The sequence below is a fragment of the Sminthopsis crassicaudata genome, chromosome 3 (assembly GCF_048593235.1).
Source record: "Sminthopsis crassicaudata isolate SCR6 chromosome 3, ASM4859323v1, whole genome shotgun sequence".
In the NCBI taxonomy this organism is placed as follows: domain Eukaryota; kingdom Metazoa; phylum Chordata; class Mammalia; order Dasyuromorphia; family Dasyuridae; genus Sminthopsis; species Sminthopsis crassicaudata.
The window spans coordinates 535703720-535729156 of NC_133619.1; the positions used below are offsets into that span (position 1 = coordinate 535703720).

The window sequence follows — 25437 nt, forward strand, 5'->3', positions numbered from 1 at the left end:
TTATTTTCTTAGAAAATGGTATCATACTCTCAATTAAGCAGACTAACAAGAAAGACTGCAAAAAGCATGGATTTGGAAACAGGTATTAACTTCAAATCACAGGTCTGCCACTTATACTAAAGCATAAATCTTGGCAATACTTTTATGTAATCTTCTCTTTTGTTTTGGTTTCTTTGGGGTCTCTGGGAGCAGCCTTTGTTTCAGTTCAGTAATCACCACAAGTATAGTCGGGTGTTAAAGTCCAAATCCTACAATCCTAGGCAAAGAATACATATTCTTATGTTTTAGAAAACACATGGTTTTCAAAAAAATGGTAAACTGTTGGTAATTACATGACAATATGCTTAAAATTATTAATAACTGGAAAATATAAATTTAAATACTTAATATATCATTTCCTTTCACTCAATAAATTGGCAAATGTGTTGAAAAAAAAGATCCAATATTGGGGGAGATGATGGGAAGCAGACCCATAAATACACTATGAATGGAGTTGTAAATTGGTCCAGTTACGCAAGAAATGCGCAGTGACTATAACAGTCATATTTGTTGACCCAGTAATCCCACTAAAATAAATATTAGAATATCAAAATCAGAAAAAAATTGATAGAAAGGAATAAGAAACAAAACAAGTGACTTCCATTGAAGAATGACTTTAAAAAATCATGATAGATAATCATAATATAATATTATCATTCAGTAAAAATAATAGATGTAAAATTCAAAGGAATATAGGGAATGCTTTTGTATAATTTTATTTTTATAAAATAAAAGTTAAAAGGCACATTGTCAAAAATCTATAAATATTTATATATATATTATAATATTTATATATTTAGCTATAAATATCAATCACAAGGCATAAAGTGCACTGGAATTCTCCCTAAAAAAATCCTGAAGATTTAATTTTTCATTTATGAAAGTTGATATCTAAGTAGTATCACTTACTGTTTGTTTTTTTTTTCATTTGTGGAAAATACTAAAGAGAGATTCTCTTTAGTAGTCTGTCAAAGTGGAGCCTTAAAAGATATCAAGGAAAGAGGAGATTCTTTGTACCTGCTTTAAGTAAGCTTTTATCTTCTCCCCTTCTCAGACTCCCAAGCCCAGCAATAGTTTTATTGGAGCTTTAGCGTCTTAGGCTGAACCAAATTTCTGCCAATAGCTAGGAACAAGAAGTTTCTCTCTTTCTGCCATCCCACTTAAAATACTTCAGCAAGGAGGTGAAGCAGGAGAGAAGCAGCTCAGTTTTATCACCCCATTTCCAAAGAAAAGAAATTATAATAACAAAAGAGGTTGTCCATCAACTGGAGAATGATTCAACAAATTGTGATACAAGAATGCAATGAAATATTACAATGATATAAGAAGTGCTGAATATGCAGGAAACAGAGAAGCACTGAAAGACATAAACTGATGATGAAAAGTGAAGAAAGTAGAATTCAGAAAACAATACACAACTACTGTAATGTTCACAAAAAAGTGAAAGGGAATGTTACAAAGCAGCAGCACAGTCCCAAAGAAGAGATAGGAGAAGACACCTTTCCAAACACCTCTTTATAGTTGGTGGACCAGAACTATGTACTAAGATACATATTTTGAGACTTTTCTGATGTATTGATTGATTTTGCTGATTTTTTTAATCTCTTAGATTTTTCTATTTTAAAAATATATAAGGAAAAGGATGAAAATATTTATAGCACTTCTTTTCCTAGGGTAAAGAATTAGAAATTGAGGAGATGCCCATCAACTGAAGAATGTCTGAATAAATTGTGGTATATGATTTTGAGGAAACATTACAGTTTTGTAAGAAATGATAAGCAGAAAAACTTGGAAAGTCCTCCATGAAGTCAGGCAAAAAGGAAATGAACTATGTACAAAGTAATAGCAATGCTGCAGGATGATCAGCTGTGAATGACTTTACTATTGTCAGCAATCCAATGATCCAAAACTACTCTAAAGAACTTATGATGAAAAATGCTAGCCATACCCAGAGAAAGATTATGTCTCACTACAAATTGAAGCATATTTTTTAACCTTTATTGTACTTGAGGCTTTTTGGGGGGAATGTTTTGCATAATGCCTCAGTTATCAATGGGGGTGAGGTGTTCCCACAAAAGAAGGAAGGGAGGGAATCTGGAACTCAAAATTTTAAAGACAAATATAAAAAACTGTATTAGATATAGCTGAGAAAAATGAAATATTTTTGAAAAATATTCGTTATATGTGATTGCTCTCTGGAAAAAGAGAGAAATACAAGGAAAAATTTAAACAGTGTTTATTTTTTAAAAGAATATAAAATTAATTTGTTATACAAATTCCAATACCTTGGAAGTCGTTCTACTTCTTTTCCTTTCACTTTGAGGGCTTTAAAATTTTTCTCCCAGTCTTGTACAGTAGAGAGATGCTTTTCCACAAGAGTCTCCATATCTAGTTGTCCAATGACAACCCATTCCTTTTTAAAAATATAGAGATAATTATGATTTCATAATAGAAAAAACTGTTATTCAGTTTTTAAAAGTCAGAATATATATACTCAATGTAAAAATTGCAATTGTGAAATGACATGTTGAGTGACAATTTATAAATGTAATTCTAATCATAGTCCGGTTACCAACTATATAAGCACTACATTAAAGCCACATGTGGCTTTAGGAAATTCACTTTTAATTTCTTAGAATTCAAGTTCTTTCAGATATAGATGATATTAAACTAACTGACAATTCTGTTATTTAGCCATTTATTTGAACCATGATTCTTGGAACTTTTACTATTTCTGCTGATCCAATCTTAAGAAAATGAAAATTTTCATTATTAAATGTGCCTTTTCACCCTTGTGATCTTCTCTCTACTCCTAAAGCTCCCTTTTTTTCACTGGCTAATTCTTCCAATATCTCCAGTTTAAAGATGAGTCCAGGCAAGCTAGCCACATTTCTTCACCCAGATCTACTTATGTCTTTCTGAATATTACCACTATGTTCCCCTCAAAAGTACTTTAGCTAGCTTCAATTTTTAAATTTCTTTTTATATGTGTCCTTCCCCATTAGAATGTAACTACCTTGAAAGAAGAAAATATTTTTCTCTTTTGCTTATTAGTTGTAACCTAGTGCTTATCACAGTTTCTGGTATAAAGTAAGTCTTTAATAAATGTTTTGCCCATGAGCATAAAGCTAAGAAAGTGCTGAGCTAGAATTTGAATTCATGTCTATACTGACAAGTCTAATTGTCCTTCCGCTATATCACTCTGCCTTTGAATTCTAATAAAATGATTTCTCAATAAAATGATCATTAGCATTAGCCACATAATTTCTATATATTTCTTATAACATGAAAAATAGCTAGGACAAAAATAAGTCTTAAGATGGAAACCCTATTATCAAAACTTTTAAAAAATACTAATTAAAACATCAAAACAAAGGGATAGAATGAGCCTATTTCTATTACTTAATATACTCAAAAAGCAAAAATCTCATAAAGGCTCAGATTGGTGACCAAATTATTCTGTACAAAAATATTTTCTGATGTATTGATTGGTTTTGCTGATTTTTTAATCTTTCAGGTTTTTCTCTTTTAAAAATACTATATAAGGAAAAGGACAAAATATTTGTAGCAGTTCTTTTCTCAGGGTAATGAATTAGACATTGAGGAGATGCTCATTAACTGGAGAATGTCTGAATAAATTGTGGCAGGTGATTATCAGGAAATATTATTGATCTGTAATAGCATCCTATGTAGATTTGTCAACTTAAGCCTACATATTTCATATTTATATTTCTTTAAATTATAAAAAATCTTCTTTTCCCTTAAAGAACAAAAATACATTTACATGAAAAATCTAGAAAATTTTAAACTCAACTTCCCATAATGACCTAGGATAAATATTTCATCTTGCCTAGAAGAATAAGTAACCCTAGTCATACCTAGAACTTCATTAGTATGTTAGTTGATTTATCTTGTGAAAAATTATATATTAGGAATATATATTATTGTTTTTTTCAATTCAACCAAAATGATCTAACTTCTCAAATGACCTGTGTTAGCACTGATATAAAATGGGGAGGCCATGAGAATACAAAAATTAAACAACAAAATCCTGATCCTTTATCATGGAATGAACTCAAAAGTTTTCTAGAAAGTTTAGAATAAACTTAGTTTAGAATTAAACTTAGTTCTTTTAAAAAATACTATGTCACTTTAATTTTTTAAACAACTAATTTTAAAATTAGAAAACAACAGTAATTTTCCTGCCTCCTCTAAAAATAAGACTTATTATTGTGGTGAAGCATATGACAAATAATGTTTTGTTATAAGTTTAAGTTGCAAGATGTTTTATACTTGATGATGGAATAGAAAAAATAAAGAGCAGACAGAATTAAAAACTATAAATATTCAATATAAAAAATGAGCTAGTCCCAATCTTTTTTGTTTCTAAGACTTGAGATAGGATGACGTGTAAACGACTTTTAAGCTTTACATATCATTGACATTTTAAAGTGACCATTATAAATAGAGAAAACATAGATGGAATAGACATAAAAGACAAACTTTCAAAATGAATAAAATTATTTTATACTTTTAGCAAATAATGAAAATTTGTGCTTCATCTTAGTATAGTGCTATTTACATAGGATATGTTTTAAATTACCAGGGTTTGGTTTCTTTCTAAAATAATGAAAATTACCTAAAAAATGAATCATGAATGTTCAAACTAATTTAGTTGTCATATATTTGTATATTTCTCAGATGTCATAATATTGAAAAAATAATTCAAACAAAAATAATCTACTCGGTAAACATAATTTTTTCTCATAAACTCATCAGGGAGTAATAGTTGCCATAGCTATAGAGTAAGACTGAAGGCAAGTGAAATAGGAAAGAATATTCATTCAGATTTCTGATCAGTCAGAAAGCTACTTAAAAATCTAACTAATATACCTAATTAAATTAAAAAGTAAATCATATGGAAATATAGAGAAAGATATAGGCATGTTTATGACACTGTCATATAATATTACATGTGAATTACATATAATGTTGTAAATTATTATATAGAACTATATGGAAAATTATGTAATGGGAGCACTGCACTCCAGCAGAGGTGGGTATTATATTACCTCCATCTTAACATATGCTTAAACCTTTGACATATGCTAAGCAGATTACAGAATCTAAAGCTCTATATATTTCAAATCAAAATCAAAATACTATATATATTTAGGAATACCTCCCCTATTGATATTTCTTTTTTTAACTTGTAATAAAAACTACAAATTAAGAATCTCTAAATATGGTTCAATGATTTCCAACCTCCCTCAAAGTTAATAAAATCTGGCAATTGTGTAGAATTTTAAATGCATAACACATTTTTATAGCTTCATAACAAATTTGTGGATACTAGAGATATGCCCATTTTAGAGATGAAGAAATTGAGGCTCAGAGAAGGGAAGAGATTTGTTTATGCATATATAACAAAGAGATGTCAGAAGCAAATCTATATTTTTATATTAATAATATCACAATCTACACAGTACATTATGTGAATTTTCAAATAACTTACCAATTTACACAAAGGAAAATATAAATTTGTACATTTGCTGTTACCAATAAAAATTATTACACATTTATTATACAATCATTCAAATAAAATACATCTCAAAAACAACAAAAATATACAATGAAAAACTTCATAATTTTTACCTTAAGTTGTTCTGAAACAGCTGCTAGTCTTCTGAACAGATCTTCTGCTTTGCTGAAAATAGTGAGAAATCCACTTGCATTTCTTTCAATCATAATAGTAAAGATACCTTCATCTCCTACATCACTCACTCCTCTAAATTGGTTTGGGATACTGATGAATCTCTTCATTTCTCTGTAATATTTAGCCCGGATTTCTTCAAAGGGAGGCTTGAATTGTAATCTTCCTTGTCTAAAAGTTGAACAAATTATTTTTAATAAATATTATAAAGCAATTTGGAGGAGAGTAAACAAGATGACAGAAAAGAGGGAGAATTACATCTGAGTTCTTTCAGCAGTCCTCTTCAAACAACTTTAAAATAATGCTTTGATTCTATTTCTGAAGTGGCAGAACCAGTAAAAGATTAAAATGAGGCATTATTTCCAAGACAGGACAACTTAGCAGGTCAGAAGGAAAGATCATTAACACTGGCATAGGGATTGACATGGAGCCCATAGAGCAATAATATCAGGCCTTGGAAACTACATCAACAACAGCAGTAGCATCAGGTGTCTCAGGTCAAAGACAGTAAAGTGACTGGACAGTTATTCAATAAATGGTTAAAGAAAACCCCTGTGCTAGCATTGGGAGCAGAGATGGGCACTATATGGCAAATCTACTGCCCATATGCAGTTCATAGTAGAGAGGAGTACTTGTGGTCACAAGGGAGCAGGAGGCCTGAGGAACAGAATAATCACTTGGATTTTCACAGAAAGGCCCTTCTTGGGTAACAACCAGAGCACGGACCAAAAGAGTAAGGAGTACACCTCTCCAAAAATCATACACCTTTAGAAGAAACAAAAATATAGATTCTCAGAACCAGCTATGAAAATAGCAGTTGGACAGCTTTTCTTTGTTCCCATTCCTGGGGAGCAGAGCTCAATTTTATTACAGGTCAAGGCTGGAAAATTAGCAGACAAACAAACAAAAAAGAACTTGACTATTAAAAGCTACTATGGTGATAGGGAAAATCAAAAGAAAAATGCAGAAGATCATGATATAAAAATGGATATAAGAAAAGCTTCAAAAAAAATGCAGATTGGACACAAGCTCAAAAAGATTCCTAGAAGAACTGAATTAAGAGCAAAAAGGTAATTATTAAAATAAATAAAAGTGACAGGAAAATAAGGGAAAGGTATAAAAGCAATGCAAGAAAATCATGAAAAAGGAATTAACAGTTTAATAAGATAACATAAAAATACAGAATAATACCTTAAAAATAGAATTGGTCAAATTTAAAAAGAAATACAAAAACTCATTGGAAAGAAGAAAATAATTCCTGAAAAATTATAATTTGGCAAGTAAAAGGTAATTACTACATGAGACATCAATAAACAATAATATAAAGTCAAAAGAAAGAAAAATAGAATAGCAAAATATAGCAGCAGAAAAATAACTAGTCAGAAAAACAGACCAAGAATAGATAATTTAAGAATTACTAGAGTACCAAATATCTATCATCAAAGAAAGCATTTCAAGAAATTGTAAAGGAAAGCTGTTTTAATACCCTAAAACCAGAGAATAAGATGGAAAATGAAAGAGGTCCTTAAATGAAAACTCCCAGAAAATTATAGTCAAATTCCAGAGTTCCCAGGTTTAGTAGACAATACTTCAAGCAGCCAAAAAGAAACCATTCAAATATTATGAAGTCACAGTCAGGATCACACAAGATTTAATAGTTACATTAAAGAAATGGAGAACTTGAAATGTATTTTGGAAGGCAAAAGAGGTAAGATTACAATCAAGAATATCCTACCCAACAAAACTGAGTGTAATCCTTCAGGATAAAAAATTTGGATTTTTAAAAGAAATAGAAGACTTTAAAGCATTCCTGATGAAAAAATCAGAACCTGAATAAGAAATCTGACATTCAAATGTAAGACTCAAGAGAAATATGAAAAAAGTTAATCTGAAAGAGAAAAACCATTTATATTTCTATAGAGGAATATGAAACATGTAACTTCCAAGAAATTTATCATTATTAGGGCAATTAAAAGGACTCTACATAAAGAGAGAGCATAAGTGTGAATTAATCATGTTGGGATGAGCTCAAAAAATGGAGGGATGAGAGAGGGATGAATTGGGAGAAGAGGGATGAATTGGGAGAAGAGGGAAGGAAGATTAAGAATAATAAATATCTCTATCTAGGATATACTGTAACACATTTAACATGTAGGGGTTGCCTGTCATTTAGAGGAGGGAGTATAAGGAGGGAGGGGAACATTCGGAAAAGAAGTGAGTACAAGGGATAATGTAAAAAAAATTACCCATGCATATGTACTGTCAAAAAATCATAATTATAAAATTAATTTAAAAAGAATAATAAATATCTCAACTAAAAAAGTCTCACAAGGAAAATTTTTATAGTAAAGGGGAAAATGGGAAAGATGCCTGAATCTTACTCTCATTGAACTGATTTGAAGAGAAGAGAGAAGATTATATATACACATCCAGTTGAGTACAGAAACCTATTTTACTCAAAAGTGATGTAAGAATAGAAGGAGTTAAAAGAAAAGAGGGATGGCAATAATAGGGAGGGAAAATAAAGGAGGCAGTGGTCAGAAATAAAGAGGTCAGAAGCAAAATAGACTTTTAAGGAGAACTCGGTAAAAAATAAGACAAGGATAAACAGAAAAAAATATAATAGAGGAAAAAGAACACTACAATCATAAGTGTGAATGTAAATGAAGTGAACTAAACAATAAAATAGAAGTTTGTAAAATAGTTTAGAAACCAGAATCCAACAACATGTTGCTTGCAAAAACTACACTTGAAATAAAAGACAGAAATAAATAATGAGATGGAGAGGATACTTTGGTTGAAATAAAAATAGTAGGAAGAGCAATCATGATCTGAGAAAAAGCAAAAGCAAAAAATAAACTTAATTAAAGGAGATATTCTGCCATTATTCACAATGAAGTAATATTGATATTAAACATATATGCACCAAATAGCAGAGCATCCAAATTTTTAAAGAAAAAGTTAAATGAGTCACAAAAGAAAAGAGACAGCAAAACTATACTGTTGGGGGACCTCAACTTTTCCTTCTCATAACTAGATAAGTTTTTTATAAAATAAGCAAGAAAGAAGTTGCAGAAATAATTTAGAAGAGGTAAATAAGGTAAACCTCTAGAGAAATTGAATGATAAAAGACAGAAGTATATCTTTTTTCTCAATTCTATATAATGTAATTACAAAAACTGGCCAGATATTTTAACTTTAAAAAACTCACAAGAAAATGTAGAAAAAGCAAAAATATTAAATGCAGTACTTTCAAACCATAATGCAACAAAATTACATTTAATCAAGGATTTATAAACATAGATTGAAAATCAGCCAGAAAATAATATAGTCCTAAATAACGTATGGATCAAAGAAAAAATTATAGAAATATTCAATAATTTTAATAAAGTTAATGACAATGAGACAATATTATATCTCTAAAAAGAACAAATGAATGAAATGGGCATGCATGCAACTAAAAATCTAGAAAAAGAATAAATTTTAAAACCCCAGTTTAAAAAAATAGACTATATTTAAACAGTGATGAAAATTTTCTTACTTATAAGTTAAATCTATGTTTATTTCTGGCAGATTCTCATTAAGTGCCTCTAAGCCCATTTGGTACTGATGCTCCAGGGCTTTGTAGAGCTGATGATTCCAGTGCTGCTTCCATGCGTGCATGTCACTTGCTTGGAATCCCTTAAATATAACATTATTTAGTTAGAATCATATTTATTTTAATATTCTTGTGTTAATATATTAAATATCATTTAAAGAAATTTCAGTCTTTAGATGAAATAATTACTTTAAGTTCAACTCAAATATTTTAATAACAATTGTTCAATATAAAGAGCTTTCTTTTGTAGCACTTTTTTGGTTTTAAAGCATTTGCCTCATAACAATCCTTTGAAATAACTAAAACAATTGCTAAACTCATTTTATAGATAATAGAACTAAATCTCTAAATGGTAAATTTACTTGCTCTGTGATGTGCAACAAGGATCAGAAACATAATACAATACAGGACTTCCAGACTAGGAACATCTGCATCAGTGGTGTCAAACATGCTGTGATATATGAACTCAAAACTCCTAAGTTCTGCCCCCCAAAAAAATTAATTCCTATATGATTTTAATGTGATGATGTATTAATAAAAAAAAAGAAATACATAAATATGTATGACATTCTAAGTAATATTTGCACAAGGATCCTCATGCACAGTTTATTGACACCTATGTGGAGTCAAAATTCAATAGAAATGGATTCCTGGGGGTCACATATTTACCTTAGAAAAGCATAAATTAATATTATATACATTGTATTTTATTTTTATTTATTTTATTAAACCTTTCAAAATTACATTTTGATCTCACTCTACAGGCTGTTTTGCAGGTCCGTTGCCCATGAGTTTGATGTCTCTAATGTACAAGACCTCACCATCTATGGGGAATTCATTTATCATTTGTACTCTATAAGAGGCATCTTCCATAAAAAAAGCAAATAATCGTGGAGAGTATATAGCTCCACATTTATCACTATAATTTAATATCTAGAGAGGGTCACTGAGCAATTGTATCTCTGTGACTAAAAGAAATCTTGTACAATCTCAACATAGTGACAATATACTTTACGGGTGGGAGAAAGATACAATAAATTTACCTTTAATTTCAAAATTAATTCAACCAAAGAACAAGCATTGAGTAATCCTATGTATTCTAGATAGTGGGCTCGGCTCTGGTCATATATTCCTAAAAGCAAATTTGTCCTTGACTTCAAGAATCTTCCATTCTACTATAAAATAACCTCCAATTGAACTTACTAATTTACTAAAAATCTGATTTTATGAAAATACTCTTTTATAGGAGATTGCTTTTTTCTGCCTCACAAATACAGCAAGATCTTAACCTTTGTATCAGTTGTATGAATGAAAATGAAGCCAATTACCAAAAGCCATTTGCAAAAGTTATATCTGCTCATCAGTATTTTCATCGAAGATATCCTAAATACTTTAGGTCATTTTTATAAGGATTTTACTAAGACAAGAAAGTCTATGCAGCAGTTCTAATGATTTATTTAATGAATTATGAAATGTATTTGTAAAGTGATATTATTTGTAAATTTTTTCAGTTATTTGTAATTTTTATTATTCTCTCCTATATCTTGAAAATGTATTCCTTAATGATTTCAAAAGTGTTTTGCTTAAATGCCATTTGTATTTCCTCATACAGTATACTAGAGACTGAATTAAACATTCTTCTTGGGGCCTTCTAATGTCATAGATCAAGGCTGGAGAACCTCTGCATAATCAACCACAGGCAATGATAAGCTGAAAGTTAGGTAGAACAACCTCTCACTGCTTGAGTTCTGTAAGTTGATAATACAATATGGCCCATGAATAATTTTGTAAATATCCAAATGGCCTTTGGCATAAAACAAGTTCCCCATCTTTATAATGAATCATGAGAGCATTATAGGAATGTTTGTAGATATCACCACTTTTATGTACTTGCTGTTCTTGGAAGGCAATACTACTCTAACCCTCCCATCAACTTCCTCTGCAAATTTCTATAAATGAATTTATATTATATAATCACTATTACTCTTGATTTCCTTGCCTCTAGTCTTGGCAAGAATCATAGGATGATTTGGCACAGAAAGGAACCTTGGACGTCTTCGAGTCCCATCTCCACATTTTACAAGAAAGGAAATCTTGCCCAGAGTCACAGAGGTAGTACCTGAGAGAGTACTCATACTGCTTCTTCTGTCTCCTCTAAACAAAAATCTTACCATAGTATCATGCTACGTTGCAGTTCAAATACTACCCACATGTAGCTTATAGTATGCTTTCCTTGCACACAAGGAGTGATCAACAAATATTTCACTGATTAATAGCTGGATAAGAAGACATTCTCCCATAAAAACAAAAGTTAAATATTCTTTGATTAGAGAGAACTAGAAACTATTCAACTGACCATTCAAAGGAAGAAGTGAGAAGTGATAGACTATTAGGATAAGGCAGATTTTTCCAATGACAAAAATCATGAAAAAGATTAAAGTTACTTCAGCCAGTGGAAAAGTTCTGACCATTCAGTAGCACAGAATAGAAAATTCTACATCTAGTATTCACAGGTATTTCCTTGGCCATCTTTACTGCTGCAATGTAATAATTGTTTCTCATAGATTAAAGTGACATAAGAAAAGAGGAAAAAGTTAATCAATGTCTTTTTTTATCCATTACCTATTTTTCATTAGTCAGTAACTAATCAGAATAGGTCAAATTGGAAATTTCATAACTATAATGTCATCTTCTCTTTTTTATCCATTGTTTAGCTGTACTATTGATGCACAAGTACCTTAGTTAAGATTTCTGCCATTGGTAATCAGTTGTTTCTTTTCTGTTAAGATAGTCAATTTCATGTTAATCAACTCTTTTTAATACCATCTATCTTATTTTTATCATGCTCAAATCCAGCATCAGACATTTATTATGTGACCCCAAGCAAGTCATTTAATCTGTTTGCCTCTGTTTTCTCAATTGTAAAACAAAGACAATAATAGCACCCACATCCCACAGTTGTGAAGGGAAAAAAAGAGATGGTATTTGTAAGTGCTTAGTACACAAACAAAATATTAGATAGGGGACTACAATAATATATCACAAATACAATACATTTTGAACACGTGAGATTATACAAGGAATTCAGGGATGGTTTAATATAAGGAAAACTATTAACATAATTTATTATAGCAATAACAAAAGTAACAAAAATCATGTGATTATATCCACATTTGCAGTAAAAGCTTTTGACAAAACACAATACTCATACCTATTAAAAACACTTGAAAGCAAAGGTATAAATGGATTTTTTCCTACCTAAGTAGCTACATAAAATCATAATTAAACGTTATTTGTAATGATATAATATAGAAGCCTTCCCTATAAGATCAGGAGTAAAACAAGAGTTCTCATTATCCCAAATATTATTCAATATTCTGTCAGAAATGCTAGCAATAGCACCAAGAGAAGAAAATGAAACTATAGGAATCAAAATGAGCAAAGAAGCAATAAAATTATCTCTTTCTATGAACAATATAACGAATTTAAAAATCTTAGAGATTCAACTAAACTAGTTGAAGTAATAATTTTAACAAAATAACAAGTTATAAAATGAATCCAATAAATTATTATTTTTCTATAAATCACCAACAAAATAATCCAAGAAGAAATAGTAAAAGATATCCTATTTAAAATAACCATATGCAACATAAAATACCTAGGAGAATACCTGACAAGACAAAGACAGGAACTAAATAAATATAATTATAAATCACTTTTTATACAAATAAATTCAGATTTAAATAAGTGAAGAAAGAGTAATTGTTTATGGGTGTCTAGAAGTAATATATAATAGAAATGACAATTCTGTCTAATCCACATATTCAATACCATCCCAATTAAATTATCACAAATTATCTTATTGAGCTAGGAAAAAAAATTCATTTGGAAGAACAAAAGTTAAATTAATGAAAAAAATTTAAAGGAGTTCTAGAAGTACCAGATTTTATATTATATCATAAGGTAATAATAATCAAAGTTACTTGGTACTGGCCAAGAAATAGAAAAGTGGATCAGTAGAACAGAGTAGACAAAGATAGAAGGCAGAAAATTGGGGGAGGAGGGAAATTTTATAGACAGTTTCTCAGTCCATATCTGAAATACAGAACTGTATCAAATTTTTAATGTCAATTGGTAAATGGTCAAAAGATATGAATGGGCAATTTTTTGATGAATAAATCAAAAACTATACTTAGTCATGTGAAAAATGTTCTACATCATTACTGATTAGGGAAACACAAATTAAAATAATTTAGTGATATCATGTCACACTTATCAGACTGCCTGAAGTGATATAAAGAAAAAATGACAAATGATGAATAGGATGGCAAAAAATTGGAACATTAATTCATTGTTGGTAGAACCCATGAATTAATCCAACTATTCTGGAGAGCAAGCTGAAATTATATCCAAAGAGTTATAAAATTGTTCATAGCCTTTGACCCACAAATACCTTTGACCCACTATTAGATTTGTTTTCCAAGGTGATCAGGAAAAAAGGAAAAGAACCCATATGTTTTAAAATATTTATAGCTCTCCTAATCCAATTCCAATTGATCAATGATGGACAGAATCAGCTACATACAGAAAAGGAACACTGGGAAATGAGTGTAAACTGTGAGCATTGTTTTTTTTTTTTTGTTTATTTGTTTTGTTTTGTTTTTCTTCCCAGATTATTTTTACCTTCCGAATACAATTCTTCCTTTGCAACAACAAAAAAATTCGGTTCTGCACATATATATTGTACCTAGGATATACTATAAGATATTTAAGATGTATGGCATTGCCTGCCATCTAGGGGAGAGGGTGGAGGGAAGGAGGGGAAAAACTCGGAACAGAAGGGAGTACAAGGGATAATGTTGTAAAAAAAAATTTACCTATGCATATGTACTGTCAAAGAAAATGTTATAATTATAAAAATTAATAAAAAACAAAATAAAACAAAAAAGCCCTAGGCACCACAAAGCCAAATATATATATATATATATATATACATATATATATATATATATATATATATATATACACACACACACATATATTTATAGCTCTCTTTGTGGTGGCAAAGAACTGGAAACTGAGGGAAGATCCATCAATTGGGGAATGGCTGAACAAATTGTGGTATATGATCATGATGGAATAATATTATACTGTAATAAATGATGACGTAGTTGATTTTAGAGAAACAAGGACGGATTTGAAGAGAATAATGAAGAGTAACGTGAACAGAACCAAGAAAACAGGGTATTGTTCAAAGAACGAACATTGTTCAAAGAACAACAAAGACTAAGTTACTCTGAGTATTACAAATATTCAAATCAACCACAAAGGACCTTTGAAGAAGATTCTATCCAACCCCCAGAGAAAGAACAGATAAAAAGAAGTATGAATAGGATAGTTTTCTCTACCTTATATATCTGTGAAATGATGACATTCTTTAGTGTGAGGAGGGAGAGATAAAGAAAGCTCAGAGTCTAATATGAAATAAAATAAAATTGCTAGGAGTGGAGGAGAAAGCACTTATAATTTGACAGACTCTTTGCTAATAACTAAGAATAAAAAATAACCTAAGATCATCTTTTTTAAGAAATTAGCACTGTGCTTGGCATATATTAGGCACTATGTAAATGATACCTATTAATACTTTTTAGTCATGTTTTATCAGTTTGCCATGTCCTTAACCTTAAGATTCTCTTCCTGAAGAAAGTATTCAGAGACAGAATATTATCATAGAAAGAGAACAGGCCTTGTAGTCTGGAAGAATGTCCAACCTCTGACACAGCTTGATTGCTAATCCTTGGTAAGTGACTTAACCTTTCAGTCTCCCCAAATATGGAAATACACTTTAAAAATATTATACATGTATAATCTCTACCAAATCGCTTGCTTTCTTGGGGAGAGGGGAGATAAAGAAAAGAGGGGAAATTTTTGGAACACAAAATCTTATAAAAATGAATGTTGAAAACTATTTTACATGTATTTGGAAAAAGAAAATAGTATTGAGAGAAATAAAAAAAAAAACTAGGAAAAAATGAAATAAAATTTGACTTTAAAATGTCAATTAAAAAAACCCTTTCAGTCTCCCAAGCAATTTTCTAAGACTGTAAGTTGGCAATCTACTTTAGTAGAAGGTATTTTCTTGCCTCTTGATCAGAAATTTTCAAAATATGGTCTGAGGTCCTTAAGAGGGATGCCCTTTCAGGAAGGCTAAAAGGTCAAAACTATTTCCATAATAATAGTAAAATGTTTTCATTTTGAATATGGCAAATATTGGTATCCATATAAATAGAAGCCCTTGTCAAAAGTCCTCAAAAACTGGTAAGTGTCCAAAACCTCTGAGAACCACTATGCTATATCAATAAAACACAGAATCCCCCCCCAAAAAAGAATTATCCTAATCAGGCAAGAGAATTTGCATAATCTACAAGACTTTGGACTCTTTTTTTTTTCATATATAAGCACATTTTCTGACATTTTCTACTATTCTCCCTTATGTTCACCTTCTTAATGGCAATATCAAGTTTAAGCACTTATGTTTTGGTTTTAATGTAAAGATTTTCTTAATCATAATAGTAAGATATAATAAAATCATGAAGCATGAAACAGATATTGAGGCATAAGCTACAGTGCTGGTCTTTTTGCTTATGTTCATCATAAGCACCAAAAAGTAAGATAATAAACTGTCCCATGAAATGACATTTGCTTCTTTGGATGAATGATGATTTGGCCTTTTTATTTGCTTCTCCAGGAACTGTTGAAAACATCTCGTTTCATATGTAAAAATGCTGATACTAATACAGTTCAATTACTCCAGTAAAGTCATATTATCGGGTTTTTTTAAGTAGTTAGCATTTAGAGTAGCAATAATTAAATCAATGTTTATAAACAATCTAAAAGCAATTATTCTTAGTAGCATCCTGTCACTATCCTGCAAGAGAAGAGGCCATTTAATATTTTGCTTGGTTCCAAATTACTAAATAAGCAATAATAAATTAATGGACAATCTCCTGATGTTAAGTTTCTTCTTTCTCTTATACTCTTTAGTTAAATAGACTGCACAGTATATAACCACAAGGACATTGGAAGCTTTTCAATTTGGAAGAACCAGTCTGAGTGTAATTGACTCATCATCATGCTATGACAAATCAACAGAAGGAATCTTAAATCTTAAAACACTAGAAAAATGAGTTTTCACTATTAGCAGTTAAGAAGCTAATGAAAGAGTCATTACAGTAAAGAAGACTTGAATTCAAATCCTGCCTTAGGCACCTCTCTTTTTTCAGCCCAATAATAGCATCTGTAAAATAACAATAATAACAACAGACTTGGTTATAATGCTCAGTGAGAATACTGTGCATGTAAAGTGCTTTGCAAACTTTAAAGTGCTATTTAAATATTAACTCTTACTGAATAATTATCATTACTATTGTTTTCATCATTATCATCAAAATGTCTGAAAATGTTTTTTTGGAGGAAAAAAAAATCTCAACAACCTAAAAATCAATATCCGGTAAATGGAAATTGTTTGCCTCAATATCAGCATGCTGACAGCATACAGCAAAAGATAAGGACTAAAAACTGGCTAATTACATATCCAAATATTTCAAAATAACAAAGGATAATATTTTCATACTTTTGAAATATAAGTATAATATTTATGTATTTATGCCATATTTATTTCTACTAAGGTTTTTTAAACAGTTTTATGTTATAAGATCATAGAATTTGAGAGCTGAAAGGGACTTTGGTGTCCCAACATGAAAGTAATAAATTTATAAAACAATATGGCATTAGGCCTTTACTTCATTAGTAGTTTGAAAGTTTCAGATTTCACAACTGACTGTAATATAAGTCATACCTGTGCTTCTACACTAGCTAAACCTGTTCTCAGTTCCTGAAGCCCATCTTTCCAGCGTTGCTGTTGCCGAAGCAGGTCAATGTTCATGAGCACTACAACCTGTTAAAAAGCAGAAGCTGGTTAATAAAACAGAAGAGCTATATACAACCTCCTCAATTTTCTAAATAAAACATACCTTTTCACAAAATGTGGCATGCCACTTTCTTAGTTTTCTGTTTTCTGTAGCAAGTCGTTCAGCAGCACTTTGTAATTTCTGTATGTAGCCTTCTAATTCTTTGGGATTATCCCAGGTAATCTGTGACTTTTCTCCAGCACCAGGTTTTGAATTCTATGTAAAGATGGACAATATAATCAATTATAATTTAAACTGTACTTTTCTCTCAAAAGGCTCAAAATATTATAAATCCTAATGTCATTCATACCTACAACACGCTTGTGTGATCTGAGAACTCAGTATGCCCAAGTTAAATAATATAGGAATAAACAGATATATGTCTCTATTGCCCTATTTTTAAAAAGATAATCCTTTCTTTGTCTTCTCAGGGAAGTCTCCATAATGATCTAGAGTTTTGAACTTGAAATCAGACAGGATTTAATTGCTGACTGAAATTTTCCAGCTGTATGACTACGGCAAGTCATAATTCTAGAAAGCAATAGTATCATGGAACAGACTACATCTGCATTCAGAACACCAGCCTTTCTAAGAGCAAAAAGGTTCCTTCACCAAAGGGCAGATACATAATAGCAAGATTAAAAAAAAAGAAAGAAAAATTACACAGCAACCCTCAGTAATTAGCTTCTGCACTGGTTTTTGCAGAATGATAGAAAAATGGCATGACAAAAAAATTATATTCTAATAAATATAAATTATCTGGGTATCCTTTGTGAATTAGATATTTGTGTAAAGAATTGATTTAAAGTAAGTCAAAAGAACAAAAATTTGAAAATATGAAATTGAGAAAACTTAAATCTAACATTTTAAACAAATTACTGACAATGAAAAATTGAAAGAACAGATACATATACAAACTATCACTATTTCCTAAGAAAACTTTCTTAGCATAAAATTATCCAGTATAAATCAACCACTACAATGAAGAAGTCTAGAAACTACATAGACTCCTCTCAAAATCTTTGTAAAGAACAGATCAGCAAACAAAACTTTCCTCCATGTCAATATTTATTCCTCGCATTATGACATTTATCCTATCCCAATTCATCTCATTTGAAAATATGTCCTCATCTGATCGCTATGCTAAGAGTAGTTTTCCTCTAGTTTTTATTGAGCCTTCTATCTCATCTTTACCTTCTAAAAGTTTTAAAGAGCTAAGAAACTATCTCTTTCATAAAATCTTCTCTGATCTCAATTAAATATCTTCTCTTCTTTCAATTCTGCATAATATTTTGTGCCTACTTGTGCATTTATCACATACTAATTTATATAGTTTTTTTTTTACATTTTATTTCACTCCAATAGAAAATAAACTTCATGAGATAAGGAATATTTTTTTTTGAATTTGTACATCCCAAGCAGCCCAAGCACTTAACAACATTCTGTAAACATAATAGATGCTTAACTAATGTTGTTAATTAAATTTTAAGATTATGACCCTTCACTCATTTCAAGAGGATAATTTTAGAGAAACTACAAAACCTGCACAAGGAATATAAACACACTAAAGATTCAATATACCCCTTAGAACTACATGAGTCAGAGAAGAAAACTTAATGGTGGTTCTAAAATTTAACAATGTCAAATTCTAAAAGTATACAGAAGCTACAGGTCAAAGAAAATTAATATATTGAAGAATGGTAGAACATCTACATACCAAAGAGTAAGAAAAAGAAATAGATCTTATCAAATAATCAGAACAGTAAATATGAGACATTACAATGAAACCTTAAAATTGAAGCAATTTCTATTTTAAAAATAACCCTTCCCATTAACTTTCTGTTGGCATAGGAGCTAATCCTAAGAAAGTGCCACCCCAGGCCCTGAAATATCACCAGATAAATCACCCATTTATTCAAATCCATTCAAAAACTTAGCATCTTCATGGGGGGGGGGGAAGAGAATACAAAGCATGCCCCAAAATCAAAGATTATCTAAATTAGTCAGAATGATAAGAAATGCATTTTGATAAATAAAAATCCAAACAAGAATACATAAATAAGAGAAATATAATGTAGTATGAAGTTAGGTGACAATGATAATTTATAGCTAAGGGACTTAAGGAAAGCTTCATAAAAGAAGTAACACCTAAGTGGGTCTTCAAGATTTAATAAAAACTGGACAAGCAAATTTGTCCTGATTTCTGAACATTAAAACAATGCATTACACATAACAGATAGTTAATAAAAATGCATTTAATTGAATAAAACTGAATTTTTACATGAAAAAATTCTTTCTAGCAATTTACTAAATAGAAGTGAATTTAAAGATATAAAATATGTCTATATTATAACAACATTTTAGGTTTTTAAAGGACATAAAATGCTATGCCCAATGTACCTAAATATAGACTACTTCAAAGAGAAAATTCAGACATCAAACTTCCAAACCAATAATAACTATCTTTGTATTATTCTTTCAAATTAGTGAAAAATATTTGTTAAGCTCCTACTTTGTGCCAGTTACTATTTGGCACTTGGAATATAGTCTGAAATGAAAGTCTATGACATTAATGTATGCCTTTACATTTTTGGGGAGAATAGCATGTGTGTGTATACATACATATATATATATATATATATATATATATATATATATATATATATATATATATATATACACATATCCATAGTGTGTATATATACATATATATTATATATGTGTGCATATTCATACATAGACATACGTGCACACATACACACACAGAGAATATGTATTACATAATGTGAAGAGTAGGAGAGGAACAGTAATTAAAGCAAGGACTCCCACAGGATTCATGGATAGATTTCAGTGTCTATAAACTTAAGTAGGAAAAAAATTACATCTTTATTTTCTTTGAGCGTTTTCCTCAATTATTTAAAAACATTATCCTGAGAAGGGGTCCATAAGCTTCATAGGACTGCCAAAAGGGTCTGTGACACAAAAAAAGAATGGAAAAAGACTTCATTCAGGAGATAGTACTTGAGCCGAACTGTGAAGAAAAGCAGATTTTGTAAGGAGCAGAGGTGAGGCAGGGAATGATTTTCATAGATGGTGCCAAATGGTACAAGAGCACAGAGAAGAAAGATGGCATGTCACAGAGCAAGAAATATAGTCAATCAATTTGGATTGTCCATAAAGAGTGAAAGGAGAAAATAAGATAATTTTAGTATATACCTCAGTAATTAAACATAAAATAAGAAACAATTCATCTTAAATAATAGTGCTTGAGGGAAAAAAAAAGAGAGAGAACTGTTTAGATGGAGATGGAGATGAAGACTTGCAGAATATCTGAAGGGAAATTTCTGAACATTTCCAAGAGTCCTAGTGCTCATTTAGATCCAAGCCACAGGGTAGAGAAAAGTCCTATTTCATTTTTTTTTAAAGTTATAAGGTAGAAAAGAAGAGCAAGGGAGAATTGAGCTGCAGAGATTTGTGGAAAAAGGGTTCCCACAAAAGACCAAATGGAATCATACTGAGAGAATAAGTGAGTAAGGAAAAAAAGTTATTTCTATGAGATTTCAAGTGGAGAAGATCCACAGAATCACAATGATAGGGAAAGGTGCCAAAGTGGTGGATAGGACACGTGTTTTGGGGTTGTTTTTTTTTTTACCTTCTCCCATAACACTCAGACTTAAATAGCAAATCCAGCCTCTGAATTAGTTCTGGATTGGCAGAAGACACGAATATCAAGAGTTTAACAAATTACCAGAAGATAATTTCAAAGATCTCCAGAAAAGGTCTATATTAATCTGAGAAAGGAGGGCCATGCACAAACAGGTCCAAGCATAGACACCAGTGCAGGTGACGTGGAAACCCCAAAACTCTGAAAAATCTTTAAAGGAGAGGGGACTCCACTCTAAGCACAAACAGTTTCATCTTTGTTATCTGGGTGGGGACAGCTCAGTCCCAAAAGCCATTGAATTCAATTCAAATCTTAGCCCTGTCTGAAACCCAACCAGGAGTCAACATGGGACTCCACCTACCCCTTTAGCTAAATCTCTCATTATAAAAGAGCCAAGCTGGAATCCTCTCTTTGCAGAGAGAGGGTCTAAACATGTCAGCACCATGCCTGGCACCAAAGACTCTCTGCCTACTGCAACCCTGGTTCCAGTGCCCTGTTATCTCTACCTTCAACTCTACTAATTAGACTTTACTTCCAAACCCCATAATAAACCTATTTTATCAATCTAGGTTTTCGGGTCTGTAAATTCCTTTACAGGGGACTCTTGTGCCACTACTAGACCTTGTGCCAAATCCAAAGGGATTACAGGGGAGCTCTATTTGACTCCCTGTACCCTAAACCTGCCACTAGACCTCAATTAAACCCTAATTTCATTTAGGAAGGAAGGAAGGAAGGAAGGAAGGAAGGAAGGAAGGAAGGAAGGAAGGAAGGAAGGAAGGAAGGAAGGAAGGAAGGAAGGAAGGAAGGAAGGAAGGAAGAAAGAAAGAAAGGAAAGAAGGAAGGAAGGAAGGAAAGAAGAAAATGTAAAATACCTACTTAGGAAAACAACTGACCTGGAAAATAGATCTAGAAGAGACAATCTAAGGATTATTGGACTTCTGGAAAACCACAATGAAAAAAAAGAGCCTAGACATTATTATTCAGGAAATCATCAAAGAGAACTGCCCTGATGTTATAGAATCAGAAGGTAAAATAGCCATTGAAAGAATTCACCGAACACCTCCTGAAAGAGACCCCAAAATTAAAACTACAAAGAATAGCATACCTAATTTCAGAACTATCACGCTAAAGAAAAAATATTGCAAGCAGCCAAAAAGAAACAATTCAAATATTGAGGAGCCACAATAACAATTATTCAGGACTTAGCACCTTCCACCTTAAAGGGTAAATGGGCCTGGAATCTGATATTTTGAAAGACAAAGGAACTTGGAATGCAGCCAAGAATAAATTACCCTGCTAAACTGAGCATTTTCTTACAGGAAGAAAGGTGGACATTCAATGAAACAGGTGAATTCCATGCATTTCTGATGAAAAGACCAGAGCTAAACAAAAAAATTGACCTCCAAGTATAGAACTCGAGAAAAGCATGAAAAGATAAATAGAAAAGAACTCTTGAGAACTGCATCTCTGTTATGGATATACATAGATAGTGAATGCATAATTTGATATTACTTCTATAATATAAAAAAGAAACTGTTATAATATAAAAAGGTGGAAAGGGGATTATACCAGAAAAAGGGGACAGTGGAGGTAAAATGAGGGAAATTACATCTCACAAAGAGGCAAAGAAAATCTATTATAATTGAGGGAAAGAAGGGAGAGGGGTGAACATTACGTGAATCTTACTCTCATCAGATTTGGCTCAAAGAGAAAATATTAGACATATCTGGTTTTACAGAGAAACTTCTCTCACCTTATAGAAAAGTGGGAGGGGGAAGGGGAAAAGGGAAAGAGTAGGCTAAAAGAGAGGAAAACAGAAATAGTAGGAGAAAGGCATAAGAAAGGGGAGGGCTGCTTGAGGCAAATAGTGCTCATAAGTAAAATACTGGGGAGGAGGGGAAGGGAAAAGGAAAAAGAAAAATATAATTTGGAGTTAATAAGATGGTGGGAAATACAGAATTAGTTTTAACCATAAATGTGAATGGGGTAAACTCTCTCATAAAATATAAGCATATAACAGACTGGATTAAAAGCCAGAACCTTACAATATGTTATTTATGAGAAATACATTTAAAACAGGGTGATACATACAGACTAAAAGTAAAAGGCTGGAGTAGAATCTATTATGCTTCAGGCGAAATTAAAAAAAAAAAAAAAAAAGAGCAGGGGTAGCAATCCTGATCTCAGATCAAGCAAAAGCAAACATTGATCTAATTAAGAGAGATAAGGAAGGAACCTATATAGATAATGAAGCAATAACAATACTAAACATATAATCACCAAGTGGCATAGCATAGAAATTCCTAAAGAAGTTAAAAGAGTTGCAAAAAGAAAAGCAAAACTATGATAATGGAAGATCTCAACTTTGCTCTTTCAGAACTAGATAAATAGAAACACAAAATAAATAAGAAAGAAGTTAAAGAAGTAAATAGAACACTAGAAAAGTTAGATATAATAGATCTTTGGAAAAAACTGAAAAGAGAAGAAAGCATACACTTTCTTCTCGGCAGTTCAAGGAACCTATTCAAAAACTGACCATATATTAATAGGGCATAAAAATCTCAAAATCAAATGCAGAGAGGCAGAAAAAATTTCTTTCAGATCACTATGCAATAAAAATTACATTCAATAAAAGGCCAGGGGAAAATAGACTAAAAAGTAATTGGAACCTAAATAATCTCATCCTAAAGAATGAATAGGTGAAATAGTAAATCATAGACACAGTTAATAATTTCATCCAAGAGAGATACCAAAATTTGTGGGATGCAGCCAAAGTGGTAATATGGGGAAATTTTATATCTCTAGATGCTTAGTTGCATAAAATAGAGAAAGAGAAGATCAATAAATTAGGCTTGCAACTAAAAAGGCTAGAAAAAGAACAAATTAAAAACCTCCAAAAAATACTAAACTTAAAATTCTAAAAATAAAAGGAGAAAATAAAATTGAAAGTAAAAAAAAACTATTGAACTAATAAATAAAACTAAGAGTTGGTTTTATGAAAAAAATCAACAAAATGGATAAACCTTTACTTAATTTGATTCGAAAAAAGAAAGAGAAAAATCAAAGTCTCAAAAATGAAAAGGGGAACTTTCTACCAATTAAGAGGAAATTAGAAAAATAATTAGGAGTTATTTTGCCCAATTTTATGCTAATACATTTGATAACCTAAGTGAAATGAAGGAATACCTACAAAAATATAGACTGCCCAGACTGACAGAAGAAGAAATAAATTAGTTAAATAGTCCCATTTTATAAAGAGAAATAGAACAAGCTATTATTCAATTCCCTAAGAAAAAATGAACAATTAACTCCAATACTATAGAAGCTATGTGAAAAAATAGGGAAAGAAGGACTCCTACCAAATTCCTTTTATTACATATACATGGTACTAATACCTAAACTAGGTAGGATGAAAACAGAGAAAGAAAATTATAGGCCAATTTTCCTAAAGAATATTGATGCAAAAATATTAAATAAAATATTAGCAAAGAGATTACAATAAATCATCCACAGGATAATACACCATAACGAAGTAGGATTTATACCAGGAATGCAGGGCTGGCTCAATATTGGGAAATTATTAGCACAATTGACTGCAACCAAACTAACAAAAATCATATGATTATATCAATAGATGCAAAAAAAAAAAAGCATTTGATAAAATCCAACACCCATTCATATTAAAAACAGTAGAGAGTATAGGAATAAATGGACTTTTCCTTAAAATAGTCAGTAGCATCGATTTAAAAGTATCAGTAAGCATAATATGTAATGGGGATAAACTGGAATCATTCCCAGTAAGATCACGGGTGAAACAAGCTTGCCCATTATCACCATTACTATTCAATATTGCATTAGAAATGTTAGCTTTGGCAATAAGAGAAGAAAAAGAGATTAAAGGAATTAAATTAGGTAACGAGGAAACCAAATTATTACTCTTTGTAGGTGATATGATGGAATATCTAGAGAATCCTAGAGCATCAACTAAAATAATCCACAACTTTAGCAAAGTTGCAGGATACAAAATAAACCCACATAAATTATCAGCATTTTTATACATCACTAACAAAATCCAATAGCAAGAGATACAAAGAGAAACTCCATTTAAAATAACTATTGATAGTATAAAATACTTGGGAATCTATTTGCAAAGGGAAAGTCAGGAACTATATCAGCAAAACTACAAAACACTTTCTACACAAATAAAGTCAGATCTAAACGATTGGAAAAATATCAATTGATTTTGAATAGGGCGAATAAATATAATAACAATAACAACACTACTTAAATTAATCTATTTATTAAGTGCTATATTAGTCAAACTCCCAAGAAATTATTTTATTCACCTAGAAAAAAAAATGTATCTGGAAGAATACAAGGTCAAGAATTTCAAGGGAATTAATGAAAGAAATTGCCAATGAAGGTGACCTAGCTATGCCACACCTAAAACTAT

General features: G+C 30.9%; 1 protein-coding gene across 3 annotated transcripts in view; it reads right to left on the reverse strand.

Moving 5' to 3' along the window:
• Window positions 1-25437, reverse strand: part of DYNC2H1 (dynein cytoplasmic 2 heavy chain 1) — a 394253-nt gene that overhangs the window by 329517 nt on the left and 39299 nt on the right. For all 3 annotated transcript variants that reach the window (XM_074304391.1, XM_074304390.1, XM_074304389.1), the window contains exons 14-18: window positions 17384-17536; window positions 17209-17307; window positions 9294-9433; window positions 5695-5923; window positions 2325-2452 (exon numbers count right to left, since the gene is read on the reverse strand). In XM_074304391.1, the coding sequence (XP_074160492.1) occupies window positions 2325-2452; window positions 5695-5923; window positions 9294-9433; window positions 17209-17307; window positions 17384-17536 (749 nt within the window). The remainder of the gene's footprint in view (window positions 1-2324; window positions 2453-5694; window positions 5924-9293; window positions 9434-17208; window positions 17308-17383; window positions 17537-25437) is intronic.